Consider the following 21,458-nt stretch of genomic DNA (forward strand, 5'->3'; position numbering starts at 1 on the left):
TTCTTGAACCTCTATAATAATTTACCGAAGGCAAAGTCAGAGCTAGACTTGATTTAAAAATGGCACACACCTTTGACTCTTCTCTAAATGAACGAGAACGGGATGCCTTAAATGACATACTAGGGTCCTGTTGCCATCTGAAGCTGAATACAGAGGGACCTACTTAAATTGTAAAATTTCCTTTCACTTCAGGATGTCAGCATGACACTGCAGTTAACAATGAGGGCTGTTGGAAGTGCAGAAATGCAAGATGTAAGGGGAGGATGTTCACTTACAACTCAAGTCTCTTGGTTTGCAGCTCAGTCCATTTCCCATTAGATCTCAAGGTAGGCAATATGGTTCTTTTCTTCTCTACCTGCTCCAAAACATGGAAGATAATTGCTTTGTAATGAAAGCAATTAGCTTAAAAATGATGCCATTTTCTATAAACTTCACAGTCATGAGAAGTTGCAGCTATACTTGGTGGTCAACATTAAGTTCATTTGCCAATGTACTTACTGGCTTCCTTCAGACACAAGATGCTAACAAGAAACTGAAAATGTTTTTCCTTAGCTCTTTCTCGTGATTCATGTATGAAGTTCCTGACACAAATTCGAGTACACCACTCCGAGTTAAAAGGTGGCAGCTCTTTGCTGACAGACTGATTGTCACCAGCTATTAAACACTTGTCACACAGTTGGAAGCACCTCAATTCTGAGTTCAGATGAACGTGCCTTTCTTCCACCAAAGGTTAAGCAAAACTTGGGGAAGAGTTTGTTGCAAGCGCTGACACAAGTCTGTCACGTTTTAAGACGTAAATTTTTTTTTGTAATGGGCCTCATCTAGCTTTTCCTATTTTTCTACAATACGCTGTGACAGTTTGATAGATTCAAAGCCCTAACAGTAACTCACAGCCTTCTTATGTAAAATGAAAATAAGTATTTCAGATAGGTTAAATATATTTACACACACACATATATATAAAAGAGGTTTTGAGGTTCCCAGATGTGTATTATTCTGTGCTGGGGTACTGAAAAGTAGCTGTGATCTAAAAGAGACTTTATTTAGCCATGCTTTTATTTCTCTGCATTTAGTACAGCCTTTTACTTTCCTAGTCAGCAGCATGCCACCTGCTCTTTCATTTCCCCAAAGTAGGTCAGCAGTCAGCCATCAATCTTTCATCTTCATTACAGCTAAATCCTAAAGCCTGAGGCAAATGAACCATTTTAAAGGAGATGCAGCGATAGCTGTGGTATTCTCTCTCTTGTGTTAGCCATTTGTGGCTTAAAAAATATCACAAAATCCAGATGAAGCTAGCCAGCCTTTAACTGGAAAATAACAGGAATGCAAGCAGTTTTCACAAGGTCTTTGTAACCATCTGGGGCCCAGTTCATAAACACAGAAACATGGGTTCAGTCTCCACATCATATAATCTCGCTCATATACTTATTAAACTCTGAATTTCAAAGGCTAAATCATTACCTCACTAAAAGAAGACAATTATAGATCTTCTACTAATCTAGTGCCTCAGAAATATCTCCTCACTTCCAGCTTCTGTTTACTCATGATCAATTTTTAATTATTTTTCTCATCTGTCAGCACTGACATACAGTTTGAATAGTTCATCTCCCCTCCTGGTCTTCAATATTCCATGAAATTTCGAGAGAGTAATCATATATCCTCCTGGCATCAATTCTGCTAAATTAAGGAAGCCATACTTTTTTAGACTTCTTTAAAAATGAAAGTTTTCAATTTTTTTTTTTATTAGCCCAAAATTTCTTGCATGTACCTGTTCCTTTATGGGTTCATATTTTGATCAGAGGTGACCGGATTTAAACAAAATATCGTGACTCAGAATTTATTAACAAAGTTTGTAGAAATTAGATTTTCTGTCAAATAATTGTACATGTTTGTACTGAACGGTGAAAGCCTTTTGCTTTCACACAGCAATTCTGTTTCTCTAAGTCAATGAAGCACAGTGAAGTTCAGTGAAGCACTGAGGAGTTTTCAGAAATGCAGGTATCTGACAATTTCACCAGATACAGGCAATAGCTCACTGACTTTTTCTCGAACAGTGAAAGACTATGTATGGTGAGGGAGACAAGAAAGAGTTTTGAAACAACAAAACAGGATGGAAGGAAGCCCACAAGAAGTGTGTGCATGCAGCTGCAAGGAGGACAGGGGTAAAGAGAACAGTGAGGAAGGCGTTCACACTTTTTCTGGGATGTCACCATGATGGAGCACCTCTTCAAAGTGCCTGTACACCAAGGCACGCACGCAGCATGGGGAACAGGTGGAATTAGAGGTATGTGTGCAGTTGCAGGGCTGCATCCTCATTGGGGTCACAGCGATGTGACTGCAGTGCTGCACAGATAAATAGGAAGGAACAGGCTGGGAAGGGAAGAAGGGATTGTTGCCCGTTACATGATATAGCAGCGGGAATACATTTGGCTCTGCCTTGGGATGGATGATGAGCCAGTCCAGAGCTTATGGGCTAAGACTAGCTGATCAGGAAGAAGAAGTTGATAAGGCCATATCAGACAATGAGAAAAAGCTTAATGTTTGCAGTCCTTGGTTCTCATGGGGAAATTAACTGCCCTGATAGATGCTAGAAGGACAACACAGGAAACCACAGATCCTGAGGACCTGTGGATTGCATCGATGAGAACTTTCTGACACAGGTGATGAATGATCCGATGAGAATGAGGGAAGCCAAAGCCCATCTGAGGTTAAATGTTGGGAGAGACAGGAAGGGCAACATGAAGCTAGCACTGTTTATTATCTTCACCTGAGCAAGGCTTTCAACACTCTCCCATAATATCCTCATAGACAAACAGATGAAGTAAGGACTAGACAAGTGGACCATGAAGGGGACTGAACACTGACTAAAGTTCCAGACTCAAGAGATTGTAATATCCAGCAGTATGATGTTCAACTGCAGTCACATCAGGAGTGGTTCATCCTAGGGATCAACACTGTGGCAAATACTGTTTAACATGTTAATGACGTGGATGATAGGACAGAGTGCTTCCTCAGCAAGTTTGTAGATGATACAGAAGCAGGAGGAGGCATTGATATACCAGATGGTTGTGCTGCTATTCAGCAGGATGTTGAGAGGTTGAAGATCTGGGCTGATAGGAATCTCCTGAGCTGAGCAAGGGGAAATGCCAAGTCCTACCCCTGGGGAGGAGGAACCACAGACACCCACCCATGCAGGCTGGGTGGTGTTTGGCTGGAAAGTAGCTTTGCAGAAAAGGCCCTGGGGGTCCTGGTGGAGACCAAGTGGCACATGACCCAGCAATATGCCCTTGCATTAGGACGAGTGTCACCAGCAGGTTGAAGGAAGTGATTTTTCTCCTCTACTCAGCCCTGATGAGATCATATTTGGAGTACTGTGTCCAGGTCTGGGATCTCTACTGCAAGAGTGACATGGACATATCGGATTGAGTCCAGGAAGGGACCACTAAAATGCTCAAGGTATTGGAGCATCTGACATGAGGAGATGCTGAGAGCTGGGGTTTTGCCTTGAGACAACAAGGTTCAGGAGAATCTTATCCATGTGCATAAAAACAGAACGGGAGGCAGTAAAGATGAAGCCAGATTTTTGTCAGTGGTATTCAATGAAGGAACAAAAGGCACAAATTGAAATGCAGGAAATGCCATTTAAACATCAGAAAAAAGCTTTTTTTTTTTTTTATGATGAGGGTGGTTGAACACTGGAACCTGCTGCCCAGAGAGGCTTAGAGTCCATCTTTGAAAATATCCAAAACATGACCAGACATGGTCTTGAATAACCTACTCTAGGTGACCCTGCTTTGAGCAGAGGCATTGGACTGGAAAATATCCAGAGTTCCCTCCAGTCTCAACGATTCTGTAATTCTGTATTTCAGTTCTCAACTTCAGTTTCCTTTTCAAGAGTCACAGTTTTGTATGAATTAAATAAAAATGGATAAACACTGGAGACCTCTTCCTCTTTGTGACATATTAGATGAACATGCTTTCCCATTGTAGCACAATTGTCAAGTGCCATAAAAACATGATACTATGACTTACTTGGAAAAGAATACAGGACACCTGATGTTGAGAACTACTTTCTAAACATTCCTCCATCAATGTTCAGAAGTGCTATCTGCAGTTTGTCAGAATGCCTCTTTTTATTCTATGAAAACATTATCAAGAATAGGAACAAAATTTAATGCAAAGAGACTTAAAAATTACAGAGATATTCCCTCTCTACAGAGCTGACGCATATAGCAACAGGTGTACTTGCTCACAAAGATCTATCTGACCCACTACATGTCTCAAGTCCTACCATACCACCCCTTCCCTGGCTGAAAAAGGCCAAGCATATAGAAACAATATTGAGAATATTCTAACTATCTGCCACTCAAAGGTTTCTTGACAGTGAGGTCACATCTTCATATTTAACACCTCTTGACAGATTCTTCTTCCATGAGTGTGCCCAGTTGCTACATTGATCCCATGTAAGCTTTTAGGATGGACAACACCACGGAAAGGTTCTCTATCTACACTATGTGTTCCATGTTTTTCAAACCTGCCAGTGCTATTTCATACCCCTTAGCTCTTGTATTGGAATAGACTATGTGTGATCATTTCTATTCACATTTTCTAAGCCACTGAAGACTTCATACTTCCCTGTTCCCATCCATCTCTCCTTCCAGACAGAAGTGATCCCAGCCTGTTCTTTGGATGGAGTCTATTCCGCATTTCTCAGTCCTCTACATAGGTCTGCTTGTGCATTTTCCATCTCCTGAAGGTAGGGAAGTATGCTGGAACTGCACACAGTGTAGGTATAACTCCAGTCTGGATTTACGTACTTGCATAATGTTGCTTTATGTTTTGTTCCCTACTTCTCTCCTTATAATTCCCTCCACTTGGTTTGCCTTTTGATTCCTACTGAGCATCAAGATGACATTTTCTTATGACTATGTACTATTGTATGAAGATGTCACCATTACCTGGCATTTATTTGCATTCAGTTCCACCTATCATTTAATTTTCACTGAAAACAGAAATCTTGCTTGGGATTTCAATTTATGAAATCAGTGTCATCGTGACCTGTGGAAACGACTTGTGAAAGGTCATAATTTTAAGAGCTTAAATAATTACTTTGGTAATTTCTGATGTGACTTTTAATTTTGGATTCATTAAAATTTTATGAATTTAGTAAAAAAAACCCAAACACTGGCAAAATAGGAAAAAATCCAAATTATCATGCTCCTGCCCTCACAGTGGTCTTTTCCATCTTCCTCCAGCCTAATTCCTTTGTAATGCCATTTCTTATAATGTTGTTTGATGATTGGCCATCACACATACGTTTCCATCCTGAATGTGTCTCCACAGTGCTTTAACTGGCTGTTCTTTCCTCTATATTAGTATATGCAGATGAAGAATATTGAAAAAACCTTTGCTTTAAAACCTTGCTTACTGCATTAATGTAAGATTAGGCTCCAATGAAAACATTAAAGATATGTGCCTTGAACCTATATAACAAAGCTGAAGAACACCTCCACACTGCCAGGAAGAAATTTTTGTTTTGCTTTCATCTGCTGCACAAAGTTACATGCTAGCTCAATGGTATTATTGCAAATAGAAAATTCCATAGTAAATTACTTTCTATCATTAGGTCTATAAATTTATGATGTAGGTGTTCTGTTCCACTTTTCTTTGCAACAGTCCCACTGAATGAGAGGGGACTAATCAAAGCTGTTAGATCAAAATTCCTTTTCTGCAGAGAAGAAAATAAATCATAGAATCATAGAATGGCTTAGGTTGGAAGGGACCCTAGAGTTCATCTAATTCAACCTCCCTGCCATGGGCAGGGGCACCTCTCAACTAGCCTAGGTTTCTCAAGGCCTCATCTAACCTGGCCTTGAGCACTTCCAGGAAGGGGGCATCCACAACCTCTCTGGCAATCTATTCCAGAGTCTCACCACCCTCGTACTGAAGAACTTCTTCCTAAGATCTCGTCTAAACCTACTCTCCTTTAGTTTAAAACCATTCCCTCTTGTCCTGTCGCTTGACACTCTTGTAGAAAGTCCCTCAGCAGCCTTCCTGTAGGTTCCCTTCAGGTATTGGAAGGCAGCTATAAGGTCCCCCCAGAGTCTTCTCCAGGCTGAAAAATCCCAGTGTACATCAAGATTTAGAAAAAGTAAAAAGGTAAAAAAAAGGACTTTTTTAATTGAACATGTGGCCCTTGACCAGATACCGGAACAGAAACATCAATTGTCAAGATATTAAATATATATATATATATACTAACAGACACACTCATTCATACACATATATGTACGTCTATACACAACATGCTGAAATTAAATATTTAGAGCAGCGTTTTTTTCACGAATATGTGCCTTTTGGAGTATCTAATTCCGCAGCACACATGAGAAGAGATTCTTCTACACTACTAAGAATTTCACATTTTTTTTTTTGTTAATGAAAAAAGCAGGCATAATGATTTTAAAATGTAAGCAGTGTATTTCCATAAAATGAGGATTCTAGCCTCGTAAACACTAACTTGATATAGTAATAGTAATAAAGGAAATATCAACTGCTTTAGAAAGAGTCTCCAATCTCTAAAATTCTTACTTGGGTCACAGATGCTGCATGAGAAAGCAATAAAAATATCTCAGAATGAATGGAAACTGTTGAATAAAACATCAATACTAAAGAAATCAGTATACCAAGGCACTTAAATCTGAAATGTGATTTGAGATAATCAAGAGTCCCTTATAATATAATCATAATAAGGAAGTTGATACAAAAAAGATACATATTAGAGAAGAAATTATATAAGAAAAATTAGGATGGCTAACACAGGTTTTCAAAAGCAAGTAGCTAAAAGACAACACTGACTTTCTTTAAATGTAGCTGAAAATCAAAATATTGGCTCCATATCATTGCTGGAGTTAAGGCAAGAAGTAAAGATGACAAAAGAATGAAGTTTCAGCATTTTCTGCTGAAGAGACTGTTGACTTAATTTCCACACCAGATCTTTCTTTTCAGGTAACTGATATTAGTTACTACACCAAAATTCAGAAGGTTTAAAATAAATTAGATATAATTAGAATTCATTACATAATATATGGCCAGAGATAATAGTTTATTTGTCAAAAACAAGCTAACAAAAAATATAGTTTGACAAAAACTGACCAAAAGTATAGTCTTCTCATGCAAATTGCTTTCAAGCCAGAGGGGTTCAGAAGGGCAGTAAGTGCTGCTCCTTCATTTCACAGGCTGGAGGGACGTGGTATGAGAATGATGTCTCGGAATACACGGAAGCACTTACAAAAGCTGTGAGATGACTGCCGTCACACTGGGATGGACTTAGACACGGACTACCTAAGCAGTGGTGTAGGACAGGTAGGCAGCTGCTACAGGTCACAGAATAACTCCTGCGACGTGCAGGACTCTTGCTGCCTACTCAGCCTGGTCAAACAGGATACAAGGCATGCCACATAGACTACCACCAAAAAAAAATAAGGACGAGGAGGGCTGCCAGGCAGCTACAGCTGTGGGGAGTGGTCTCGCACTTTATGAGGCACTGTTCCCACATCTCTCTGGCACACAATCAGTGACAGCAGCAAGCCCAGCTCTCCCCTGTCCCCTCCAAATCTCTGACTCTTCTCCGTAACTGTTGGCCACCATCACCTTCCCAAAGTACGCAAGACCTGCATATTAGGCTCCATCCACTAGGAACTTGCTCCATCACTTCCACATAATTAAGTTAGTAAACATTTATATTTGATTCTTACCACAAACCATTAAATCAGCTTTTACTGGGAAGCCTTGGGTTGACTGTCACAAGCATGTCAACACCAGCCTGGTGATACCTAAACCATGGCCTCCTGCAGTCAGGTCATTGCCAGTCTGCAGTAGCTGCTCAAATGTAGGTCCTGACCTAAAACTGTGCTGACCTAAGCCTTTCACACAGTCAGTTTTATCAACGACCTGCAGATTGTAGTAGTGAAAGTGAGCGTAAGGTAAGATTTGTTAAGCATAAGAGTTCATGGACACAGGCTGCTGGAGGTATAAGAACAAAGGCAGTTTGGAATGTAGACTTCAGGGTGATTCAGGCCGTTATAAAGCAAAAAGCCCCCAGTTTTACAGCTTTTAAGAATATATATGTCACTGAAGCATTGCTAACGCATATTAGTCCCATTAACAATGTGGTTAACAGGTATTACATGTTTCTTCTCTTTTCTCCAGGGAGAGAAGAATACAGAGCAGGATGTTTTAAAATAAAAATACATATGCATAAACACATTCTGCTGGTATCGATGCTGGAGAAAGCTAATTCAAAAACAACCCTTGCTTTTGTAGGAGTGAGGAAATTTATGATAATCTGCAATTTTTGTAGAAAAGCTCATTCTAGTGTTTGGCAGATCCCAAAAAAGTTTTTTCTCACATATGAAATATACATTTAAAGTGTGCTTATCAGAGAAAAAGTAACTTTAACCTCTAAAGTGAAGCAATCTTTATATACATAAAATATAGGTATCCAAAGGTCTTGATTTTCCACTGTATGGGAAACCAAGCAGAGAATGGCCTAAGGCACTTGCAGTAAATATCCTGTGCTGGTACTAGCAGGTTTTTTTAATAGTTTTCAAAATACCTGTATTTTCATCTCCAAATATATTGTATTGGTGTTTTACAGATGATAAGGTATAAACAACTAAGACTGCATTGCTTTCATAGAATCATAAAATACCAGGTTGGAAGGGAACTTGAGGATCCTCTGGTCAAACCTTTCTTGGCAAAAGCACAGTCTAGACAAGATGGCTCAGCACTCTGTCCAGCTGAATCTTAAAAGTGACCAATGTTGGGGAATCCATCACTTCCCTGGGGAGATTATTCCTATGGTTGATTGTTTTAATTGTGAAAAATTTTCCTCTTGTGTCCAATCGGAATCTCCCCAGCAGTAACTTGTACCCATCACCCCTCCTCTTTTCCACGTGACCCTTTGTGAAAAAGGAGCCTCCACCTTCTCTGTAGCCACCCTTTAAACACTGGAACATGGTGGTAAGGTCTCCCCCGAGCCTTCTTTTCTCAAGGCTGAACAAACCCCGTTCCCTCAGCCTTTCCTCATATGACAGGCTTCCCAGCCCTTTGGTCATCTCTGTGGCCCTTCTCTGGACCCTCTCCAGTCTGTCCACTTCTATTTTGTGTAGCAGGGACCAAAACTGAACACAGTATTAGAGGTGTGGCCTGACAAGCGCTGAGGGGAGTGGGATAGTGACTTCTTTAGCTCTGCTGGTGATGCCCTTCTTGCTGCAACGCACCATCCTGTTGGCTTGCTTTGCCACTGCAGCACACTGTTCACTCATATTGGGCTTGTTGACCACCAGGACCCCCAGGTCCCTTTTCACAGAGTAGCTCTCCGGCCAGGTGGATCCCAGTCTGTGCTGCAGACCTGGATTATGTTTTCCCAAGTGCAAGACCTTACACTTGTCCCTGCTGAACTTCATAAGGTTCTTATTAGCCCACTCTTCCAGCCTATCCACGTCTTCCTGCAGTGGGGCTCTCCCTTACAAAGTATTCACTTCCCCACTCAGCTTGGTTTCAGCAGCAAACTTCATCAGGATACATCAGTGAGATCACTTATGAAGATATTAAACAGCACTGGGCCCAATATCAATCGCTGGCGGACCCCACTTGTGACAGGTTGCCAGTTTGAAAAAGAGCTGTTTACCGTCACCAGGCTTTGCCAGAGTCTTCAAGGTTTGGCTACAAATATGGTACAGTATTACTTATAGATGCTGCTCTGTAAGAGTCCTTAGCAACAGTGAGGAATCCAGAAGAACTTAATACAGAAGTGAAATGACCTGTAGTGCATAGACGTTAAGAGGATGGCTTTGTGGGTAGAAGTTCTTCTTCAGGCTCTCTCCCCACCAGCATAAAGTCTGTTTTACACGGGTTAATCTGCTATCTGCTTATTGCCCGTGCGAGTGCTCATGCTGTCTAGCTAGTTCACGGAGTGCCTCCCTGTGTATGCTGGAAACAGAAGTGCTCCACGTGGTATTTCGCCTCGAAGTAAAAGTACATCAGCACCTATTAAGTGTGAGTGGCACTGAAGCGGTTTTAGTGCAAGGCCAAAGTGTGTCTTTTCGTTGAGAGAGCATTACTTCATGGCCAAGCACTGCACAAAGGTCTTGTGGCAGGTGACTAGATGGCTTGCTTCTCCCCACTGACAGCAGGACTAATCAATCCATCACTGCCATTAATGCATTCCAGTACAATGCCTTGGCCAGAACTCAGGACATTCCAGGGGAATGACATTGACTATAATCACACATAATATAAGCTGAGGTTTGCCTTCTCTGTAAGACTGCTCATGACTAAATGACTGGTTTTAAAGGAGTACCAGGATACAAGGGCGTTAGCCTATTAAACATTTGAAGGAACAAGGGTATATTGTTCCCCCAAAGAAGCATTGACTACATTAGACAATTTGTTATCCTAACTAGCTATTTTAACACAGAATTCGCTGTCTTCAGAGAAGTCTGGTAGAAGGAATTTATTGGTCTCTATTGCAGCCTAACATATTCTTGCAGTAATTCATTATGCTTCACTCATCTGCATCAGCATTTGTTTCCTGACATAAGCATTGAAGTCTGTCTTTCTCTATACAGCAGCGTTTCCTTCCAGAAAACAAGAGAGAGATGTTACAGGGCTAGAAAGGGCTGAACATTGAATGCCCAGGATAAAATGTAATGAGGATGATAAGCAATTCCTGGAGTCTGTTTTCTGGAAGTTTTTCTTAATCAGGCTTTGGCATTTGACAGAGGGAGAGTTTTCTCGTCTTTCTTGCTTCTGATATTAAGAACAACTCAAATCACCGACAAAAGAGAGAAAAATGTTCCTGTCTGGATTATAATGCCTCTAAATCTTGACACTTAATATGCAGTTCAAGTAGAAATGTGTCTAGAGATCCCTCAGAGATTTATCTCTGAAAGAACAAGGAATGTGAGGAGATGAGCTTCTAAGCCCTTGCAAGTGTGGCACTGCTGAACGAATGCTGAAATTTCCTAAAGCCAGGTACATTGCTATTTGGTAGTCAGTTCCCGACTGCCAAAAACCATCAGTGTTGTCCTGTACCAACTCTGTAGCTGTTTGCAGCCTTCTGAGGGAGCCTAAAATTAATGTTAAATTTGGCTCTGGCTTCAGCCTTCAGAGGACTAAATCTGAATGAATATACCCCACGTACTTGAAGTTTAAAGTGAAGAAGTGCCACTCGGTCTATCATATAATAAGGCTCCTCAGTGAATGAACAAAACTGTCACAGTGCCTTCTGTGTGAACCAGCCAGGTATCACTGATAGATGATAAGTCTGTTGTTTTTAATGGTGATTAGTAGTCTCACACTATACACAGCAATCTCAGCAGTGTTGTTACCAAAAGCAGTAAATGGCTGCTTTTAATCCACGCGCATGTAATGACTTTACTGGTGTTAGGTATCTGCCATCTGATTTCCTTCCCTCCAATAACCTATTTCTTTTTAGGACTGGGGATTATACCTTGAAATCCCAAAGGGAGAACAATAGTCTGGATTGCCAAATGCAGTGGAAAGGTTGGGTCCTGTTTGTGACCTCTGGTAGGTGAGTCCTCAGAACTGGAGGAGCTATAGCAAAGTGTTTGCAAAGTAGCAGTGACATGTCAGAAGTGTGACTGCATAACAGCAGCACAAGTAACAATATTTATACATTTAAAAAAAAAACAATATCATGCTTCCATATTCCAGAGTAAAACTTTCACACTAAGAGCCATAATTCCATAGTAAAATCAGCGTTGCTCAACAGCACAAGCAGGAAAACAGGCAAACAAAAATGTTGAGGTTAAATGAGTCTAAAGATTTGTGAGAAGAATAACTGCGTGGGCCATATGATGACAAATGGAATTTGATTTCAGTAACTATAAAGCCATTTTCACGTAAAAACAGTGGAATTACTTATACATTTTCTCAGGTTCTTAATTAGTGCCATGGAAGTGATCTGGGAGTCACTTTGACAGTAAAGTTCAAAATTTTATTTAATAGTGTACAACAGTGAAAAATAATACACTAAATATAAGGAACAGGATGAATAATAGATAAAACCATTACACAGATCTTCTAAAATATGCAATATTAGTCATCCTAACCAAAAAGGATGCTTTAGACTTTCTATGTCATAGGAAAAAGAGCTTAATAAGATCTTGACTGCCTACCAAAGAGAGCAGAGGAAAATAAGGTCGTATAGTAAACACACAGACGTATAGTAACGAATGGTACTGCAAAACTAGATGTGGAAGAATTCAGTTCTTTTTTTCCCTAAAAGAAAAATAACGTATGTTCAACGGGAATGAAAAGCAACATTTCCAAAACTGGAAAAGGAAGTTTTTCACACAGTGTCTAATTAGCAATTACACTGAACTGTGAAAAGTTAGCAAGAGTCAAAACCAACCAACATTTATGAGAACAACAAAAGTATTCAAATAGTGAGTGTATAAAAAGGTCATGAGATACACACAATCATACATTTGAAGTCACTACTCACTATGAACCACGACTGAAAATTCACACGTGACAGATGAACTCTCAGATGTGCACTACGTATTTATAGCATCCAGCTCTGGAAGTATTTGTGCCAGTCATTGTTGCAAGCAAGCCGCTGAACAAGACAAATTACAAGTCTTGTCAACGATAGTGGCTTCTACGTTCCTGAAGTTGGCAAGTAGCATTTATTGAGAAGTAACGGAGCCAGAACCAAAATTGGAATAAATACCAGCAAGTCTCATTTTATTAAGTAGCTGAAGCAACAGCCATTCATCCTGCCATTTTGGAACTGACCCTGTCCTATTTCTTTATTTTTGCCAATTTGATACACGTTTCCATGGGAACAGAAGCAGGACTAGCCACCAGCTGAGTCAATCTCAGCTGCTGGCTCCCAGTTCTCACGTTTTGTTCCGTTTCCTTGGAAACTGATGTCAAACGAGAAAGAGAAGTAAACCAGATTTTGCTCTTTAATATTTACTCTTTCTTTGGACCTCCTCTAGATCCTCTGGGCCGGCAGAAGGTTTACAGGTGGCTCTAATGGCCACTCACTTTCCTCCTCTCTGGAACGGCTGCCAGCCACCGGTGGGCCCCAGCAGATGCACGCAAGTGTTCTCAGTTTCAGCTACTGCTGGCGGGCCACCCGCTGTGAGCTACAACGGCAGGGTTTGAAAGCAGGCTACAGATTTCAGGAGACATTTGGCTCCTGCAGTCTGTAATATTTCAAATTGGAAGGAAAGAAATTAAATTTATTTAAAAAATAGTAGGGGAAACAGATGGGCGTAATGATATTTAGAGAACAAATTGACTAACAAGCTCTGACCTGCATTAGGCTGAACACCCCCAGAAACTACTTCAGCCAATTATATTCTTCATTTCCTAATGTACATTTCACAAAGTTCTCTCTAATCCAGCTGTTAGGTGACTGAACGGCCCAACAGCACAATGAAGCAACATCCCCTAAACACATCTGTTTATGCATATATACATATGCAGAAAGAGAAAAGAACATGATCTGATTGTTTCAAAATGGCAAAGAATCTGCATAAATCTACTTGAGCACGTCAATTAGAACCAGACTTCTTTACCAATTCCAGACCTATGTTACTCCCACGCTTTTATCATGTATATATAAACACACACATACACCCTTCTCTGCATATAATTTTGGGCCAGAATATTTTCCAGTTTGTACAGCAGCAGTGTCATGACTGAAGATGAATATTAAAGAAAGAAAAAAACAAAAAAATATTTTAAAAGAGTATTAAAGAATATGAAAGAATCCTGGAAAAGCACGCAGGCAACTAATCTATGACTTAAGTAAAATTTTCCGTGAAAATGATACTCAGTCTACATCTGTGCAGTTGAATCCAAATTTTCACATATCTTTTGTTTGAAAATGTACAGACAACTCAATTTCACAAGACAAAAGGCTGTCCTAAAGAAAAGTTTTTTATTTGGTAGCCTCTGCTCTTAGTTAACTTGCCTGACTATCAGGGTACAGCACCATGCTCACCTTGGGCATGCTTTCACCTTTCGTCTTTCACATCTAAATATATGAACTGCTTCCTGAATTTTCTTTACATCACATCTCAGTTACGTTCACACAACTCTCACTTATCAGTGGCCTGGCATTACTACCACGAGTAACTTCTGGAGTTGTATATTTAGTTGAATTCACATACAGTCCAAATAATATCTCTGGAATATTCATTTTTTCAGGTACTACACCAGGAGCAGTCTCATAGAAAAGACAATAAGATACCCAGGAGAAACATTTATTCCTGTAGTCTTGTGGCACTTGCATCCATCTGCCGAGAATATACACAACGTGTCTGGGCGCTCACAGAGTTGAGTCAAGTCAGCTGACATTGTGATTTTGTTCTGGGGTAGTTATCTGAATGAAAAACTTAGGCAGTTGTAATTGTTTTAAGTCCAGCTTATTCTGTCTTGTTCAAAGAGATGTCAGATGTAGTGGATTTACCTAGTCTATTTATGGGTTTCCTCCAGCTGAACTTAAAATCAAAATCTAAAATCCCGTCTTCCTCTATATCAGTAACAATTTGCATAGCAAATGAGATAATAATCTTTAGGCTTGCTGCTGCAGCTGCAGTCAGGAAAGACAATTTCACTGTATGTTGAGCCCCGCAATGTCCCTCCAGAATTCTTCACAATCAGCCCTGATTTTTATTTTCAGGAATAACTTACTGTAACTATTAAAATTTTGTCATCTCATCATTCACTTCCTCTTCCACTGAACCACTGAGGTCCCAGCACAGAGCCTCGGGCTTGTCCTGAAGGACTCTACAGGCCACATCCCTCCTTCCTGGAAAATGAACTTTTATTTATTCCTTAATTCTGTTTACGTGTTCCAAAGAATTTTACATTAATTTGTGGGCTTCTCTCTTATTTCATGGCTATTTAATTTCCACGACAGCCTCTGATGAAAGAAATTGCTGAGTCCTTTTTGGAGACCTAGCAGGCTGTGTCAGCTTCTGTTCACATGCCTGCTGGCTTCTTCAAAGGACTTCACTGAGTTTTTGAATGATTTGTTCCTTCATAAGTACCATGTCAACTCCTCCTCGATGCAGCATATTTATTTCTAATTCCACTCCTGATTATAATTTTTATAAGTTGGCATGCTACAGACATTAACTTACAAGTTTGAGGTTTCCACTGTCTTGAAAACATGGCAAGACATTTGCAACTTTTCACTCAGATATCAAAGCAGTTCTGAGCTAATGATTACATACTGCTGTCAGGAGTTTGACTGTTACTCCTTTGAATTGCTTTAGAAAGCCTGGGAGAATATAATCTGTTTCCAGTGATTTATTTCTGATTAGCTTCTCTATTCCTACCAGCAACTCTAGTCCCTCGTCAGTGAGTTCATCAGAAGGGTTCTAGCATAGCAATCTCCACAAGCTCTTCCACAAAGAATTTTGCTGAACAAAGCACCAAAGCCATCACTTAATAATTCTACATGGCCTTGTTTTCTGCATGTAATGGTCTTGTATTCTGATCAAATATTGTCCCCAAAGATTCCCTGGCAAACTTGCTGCTAGTGATATCTAGAGAAAGACTTACTCATTTTTTTGCCTTTTGCAAGATTTTGTTTTAGACTCCTCTGCTCTATTTTGTTCTACAGGTAACTTACCAGCCTTTATGATCCTTTCTGTTTTCCTCATTTGGATACAACTTTGGTTTTTTTGAAGGATGTCCTCCTGCTGTTTCGTCATGCTGAGTCTCTTTTTCAAGTCTTATTTGATGTGTGGAGAGCATTTACTCTGTCTCCAATATGACACTCTTAATACTCTCTAGGCCACCTGCAGATTTAACCCTCTACAATGTCCTCTTTAGTGTCTCTTTAGGAGGGTTCCTCAGTTTTATGTTGTTCCCTTTTCTGAAGTTGAATATCACTGTATTGATCTTTTTTGATTGCTGCTGCTTCAAAGCTATCAAAGCTAAGAATGAAGTATTTACTGCTACAGAAAAGTCCTTCAGATATCAACACTGTATGCTGTTCAGAATCAAAACAAGAGTTAACTATCTCTTTGTGGGTTCTCTAACCTGTTGAATTACAAAGCAGTCATCTCTCCTAAATGAGTTAGTCTGAGAAGCACACTTGTATAGTTTACACAGTCATTTTTTGCTTTTGCAATGTTTATGACTCCCTCAACGCCAAAGCTGATCTTCCTGCTTGCTGATTAGTAATACGTGTCCATTAGCATAGTTATACACTTGGAATGCATCGGAATTCTGCCTCCCTCACTGAAATAATGAATTTGTTAATCTGGATTGACTCCAAGCTTTCTTTAAGAGACTGCACTACTCTGCCCCTGTCATGGCCTACTCAATCTTTCCTGCATATTGATATTTTTGTTATAGCAACGTCCTTATACAAAGCTGGGCATTCTTAGTTTCCACATTTCTATATCAATGCTAGAAGCCCAAATAGGATCTGTCTCACTGATCTGCTTTTCTCTTTTGTATCTTCTAAAATGCCACTTTGCTCTGGGTTTTTTTTTTCTCCATTTCATGTTTATTACCATCCCAGGACAATTCAGCGTGAAATCTTAAATACTGGTAGTCCAGATACCAGAATAAAGTTTATTTTAAAATAGTGATAAGGTTGTCATAAGGTTGTATAAGAGGAAACATTGCAGAGGTAACTATATAACTGGTACGAAGACATCAAGGAATGCAAAAATTGCTGCCCTGGATAAAAAGGTTTTAAAATTCTACAGGAAATATTGGTAGCCAGTATGCAAAGTATTACTTTTATTGAGACTAACACTAATGCAAGATCTTTTTACCTTGGAAATTATAAAATCTAGTCCATGTCCCCTACTATACAAGTTCTTAATTATCAAACATTATCATTGGTTACCTTCCAGGGCCACAGTGATTCAACCAGTGTCATAGATATTTGTGTTGGGAGCAGACAAGCCAGTGGCTTTCAAGTTGAACTAAAGAATTACTACACCATTGTATTACGAGCAAGAGGTGAGTATGACTGTACATCTACACACAGACTTACTGAACTGTAGTAAGTACCTAATTGAATTATGATACGGCTATTGCACAGGGACAACAGATTCCACTTTGTAAAGGATTTTGCTGTTTCAGACGGTGGTTTCATCCCAACGCAGATGTATCACTGAGCAACTGAAATTAAAGGAAGCTGGTTTCCTACGTATTTTTGTCTTGTGGCTGGATTCTCTGTGTCTAATTAAGTGTGAAGCTCCCCTGTAGCAGGTCATCTATAATGGTTGTTTTCAGACAGAGGGATAAACTCACTCTGTGACCCTCCTTTTAGCGGAGATACTACCAGAACCTCTCCTCCACACAGCTGGCTGTTTCCTTCACATCTGTAGCAGTGATATGTCCTTAAGAGCTGTACCTGCTCTGTCAGGTTTGACTGAAACTGGCAAACGAATTTTGTTAGGCAGTAGGAAAAAGCACACAGAGTACCCTTGCACATAAACATTGCCTTCTTAAGAAACCAGGATAAGATCCAGATGGTTTACCCCCCACCAGGGCAAAGCTCCTCCACAGCTGCACTCAGAGAAGCTCCATAATTCCTCATGGACTGTTGAGTCCAAAAACCCGGCCAGCAGGACGGTGGGGGAGGATGCACTCCAGTTCACATGACTGGGAGAAATTTAGTCTAGCAGGAAAGTAGTCAAGATCTAATCATATCTGCAGAGCATTTTGATGATGACAAAAAAAGGCGAATTACCATGGAAAAAGCAAATCCCAAGTTTAGCCTAGGAAGAAGCTAGTGTGAAAATAAGGGATTGGTCTCTTCACTGGTCTAAAACATTAGCAAAGGGAGAAATGTTACAGCCGGTGCAACAAGCAAACAGATGAATAGAGGTGACATTACGGATTAATTCCCATTTTTTACACTGCTGCTTGAAGTTAAGAAGCATTTAGTGTCAGAAAATGCTTTTGCATTATGTGAGAATCGAGCCTATAGTACTCCATATGAAGTGTACTTAGGAGGAACCTTACAGTTCTGCAGGAGATCAGCGTATGGCTACAGAAATTTTGAAACGGTCTCTGCCTTTATCTCTAACCTGTTTGCTTTTATCCAACGATTTTATAGTCTATATATTATACACCAAATAACTGCCTTACTGATGGTTGGAGGATCAGTCATTACAACTTTTAATGGCCTCTTATGGCAACCACAGATGTGCTTTTCATAAGGATACCTGACATCTAGAGTCAGGATGGCAGGGACCGGTCTGAAAATTGACAGACCCAACTTATCTGATTTCTTCCTTCTGTCAGGGGCAGAGAGTCACCACAAGCACCTTCAGTTCCCATTGTATTTTTAGATGCAGACTGCCCATCCTCAGCTTCTAAGGCATGGACAGCCTGACTTTACAAACAACTCTGGAAAAGGAGCCTGGATTTTTAAAAAGTGCTTGATAATTTGCTGGTGTTGGTATTCAAATGAACTATTTTGTGAAGGACGCCAAACAGCAAAGGACACTGCCAGGTTTTAGGCTTCTCATCTTGGTTACCTTGATTGTCGTGTTTGTGAAGACACAGTTAACCGAGGACCACCCAACAGTAGCCAAATGCAGAACTTTCACATAGGAAGCCGAGTATCGCAGTTAAAACAGCATTCAAATGGTTCATTAGCTAGAATGACTGATTGCATCCATAACTTTGGAGCCTGCATTTAGTTTAGTCTCTATCACTTGGATCAACTTTAACTGAGACAAAATATCCCTTTAAAATTATTTCACAGAAGCAAGTGTGACAAGGAATAAATGTGACACAATATTCCTGAAATAAAACAGAAACTTGCCTCCAGTAGCATTTACTATGTGCTAACACAGAAGATAATACCTGCTCAGGCAAACTCAACTAAAGAATTCACTGTTGCAGAATGCACTTAAGAAAAATAAAATTAAAAAAAGCAAACTAAAATAGTAATAATAAAAAAAGCAAATACATTTGTAATTTGCTTTTACTAAGGAGTTTCTGAGACCTAAAGAGGTGTGCTTCAAAAAAGCAAACTGCAGCTCACCTTGCTGCTTATATAAGATAAAACCCCTATGTACAGTATTTTAATGACCAAATTTGCTTGCATAATACTTTAATTTCCTTCCCTCCCCAAATCCATTAGCTTAAAAAAAATTCTGCACAATTTATAGTAATAGCTAGAAGCTCTATCAGTAAGTTTAATTAAATTGTGTGCTGAGTGTTCAAAATATTACACATTCTCGTGTGTGCATTCAGTGAATGTGAGCTTGAATGGGCTTACACATTTCCCAGAGAATTTCAGTCGTGATACAAAGTTCAGGCAACTGGTGTGCAGCCCTGTGGTCTAGATAGCACCGAACGTGGAACAAAGACACTAAGTTTTTAGTGGTAGACATTACACAGCCAAAGAATATACACTGATAAGTTCAGATGGAAATTGCAATAATTTAAAACTGCAACAAACATCGCTTTTCAAATACATGGTATTTACGGTTTGATAACGTCACAGTTACTGCTGCTGTTTACAGAAATTTCACTCAAGTGATTCTGATATCAGGTATCAGGATCTGTAGTTATGGCTTCCCTCTGACCAGGGAAAAAAGTAAAAGTCCTTCTAACTCATGCACCCACAGCACTGAAATGAGCATTGCTGCAACTGCATTTTGTGACTACTCATCGTAATATGTTTGGTTTTATATGAGCAGTGAAACCGTTAACAACACTGACAATTGAAATATCAGTTGCAACGCAGTTGGAAGGAAATGAAGTAAACAAGGCTATCGACAAGCTGCTATTGTTTCAAGCTCTACAAACATAGAGCAGAAGCATCTCCACAAGACACATTTCAGTTACATTTTCCATTTTTTATTGACAACTGAACTAACTGAGGAGTCTCTTCAAGAAAAAGTTCAAACTCTAGGGAACGACTGAGAAGCATCTTTTCAAACGCTAAAATGATTTCTTGAAAGGCATCCCTTGCAGTTTAGGAGGCATCATTCTAAGATAACTTCTACAAATTATATTCAAATAAAAAGTAAAATCTCCTAAAAAATTCCAGAGCTATACTGCAAAGTAAGAACAAAGTAAAAACAATGGAATAAAACAGGGTATCATTTCTTGCAAACGTTAAAATCTGAAAAGAAGACTGCTGTTCTTTTTCTTACTGTTTACCAAATACTAGAGAATAGAATAACACTTCTAGATTGGTCTCATATAATCTAGTTTTCAGATATCACCAGTTTCCATGTTGGAGGTAATAAACTCTCAAACACTGATAAACTACATACAGATAGAATTTTTTTTTTCCTAGTTGTGCATTGTTGCTGCCATGTTTCTTGCTGTCAGTTTGTCCAGAAAGCTCTGCTTCTAGAAACCTACCAAAAATTCTGGAAAATTTGTACAGGCATTAAGCTATTACCTCCTCTCTACCTAAATCTCTCGCATGACCTTTCTGGGAATGACATTAAAATAGGAACAATCACTATGTGTATATTCACACACTATTACTGAAAATAAATATAGCAGTAGGTAACATAATTCCTGAACATCTCCACAAAGAATGCAGTCTAAGCAGTGACCTCTCCTGCACTTATCTTGAATGAGCTCTTACTCAAATCTGCTAATGGGTTCTGATAATCTATTATTTATTGCAACAGACTCTAATAGAGGGTCTTAGCAGAGGACTCTCCTGTGTTTACAACACTTTCATCTAAAATCTCTCACAAGTGACAGAAACGTGGCACCTTCAACTATAGATACATTTTCTTTTGGTTATTCATTTCTATTTGCTTTTAAAAACCAGAACCCTTCTTCCCCTCAGACACACAGCTTGACCTGCTCTCATATAATCTAGTACATCTTTAGCTTGGTCTTATAGAAAGCTGCAGATACTGATACGCAACCATAATTATGACTTGGGCTTGAGGACATACCTCCATGTTATACTTTTCCACTGTCCTTCTCAAAGGATCCACAACCTGCCAGCAAATCAGGATGCAAAGATCAATCAGTAGCATCCCTCCAACTATCACCAGTAGCTTCTGGTCTTTAATGATCTGGAGAGACAAAAAAAAAAGGGAAAAAAAAGGGGGAAGATTCCCATGAGCCACAGATAGATCCCTGTACAGCTTTATTCCTATATTGGGAGAAAAACACAGGTTGCTGATAAGAAGGGTTTTTAACAATGAATGAAGAAAAGTTTCAGAAATACCAAAAGATGAAAGCAAGAAGACACAAATTATTTTAGTTTGTTTCATGATTATTAGAAGTATCTAATTTACGATTTCAAAAAAGAAATTGGGAAGACTCTTAAATATTAATATTGAAGTCCAGGTTTAAGATTAAATCCTGGAAAATGAAAAAAAAACCCATATTCTAGAGAGCCACTACTGTGTTTATGTATGCAAATGTGGAAGAGTGTTCCTTACATC

At 39.5% G+C, this 21,458-nt stretch overlaps 1 protein-coding gene across 2 annotated transcripts in view; it reads right to left on the reverse strand.

Annotated features, from left to right (window-relative positions):
* GABBR2 (gamma-aminobutyric acid type B receptor subunit 2) overlaps positions 1-21,458 on the reverse strand; it is a 477,515-nt gene that overhangs the window by 116,991 nt on the left and 339,066 nt on the right. For both annotated transcript variants that reach the window (XM_086469193.1, XM_086469192.1), the window contains exon 13: positions 20,961-21,083. In XM_086469193.1, the coding sequence (XP_086325319.1) occupies positions 20,961-21,083 (123 nt within the window). The remainder of the gene's footprint in view (positions 1-20,960; positions 21,084-21,458) is intronic.

This window comes from Leptosomus discolor, chromosome 8, assembly GCF_034619465.1.
Source record: "Leptosomus discolor isolate bLepDis1 chromosome 8, bLepDis1.hap2, whole genome shotgun sequence".
Lineage (NCBI taxonomy): Eukaryota > Metazoa > Chordata > Aves > Leptosomiformes > Leptosomidae > Leptosomus > Leptosomus discolor.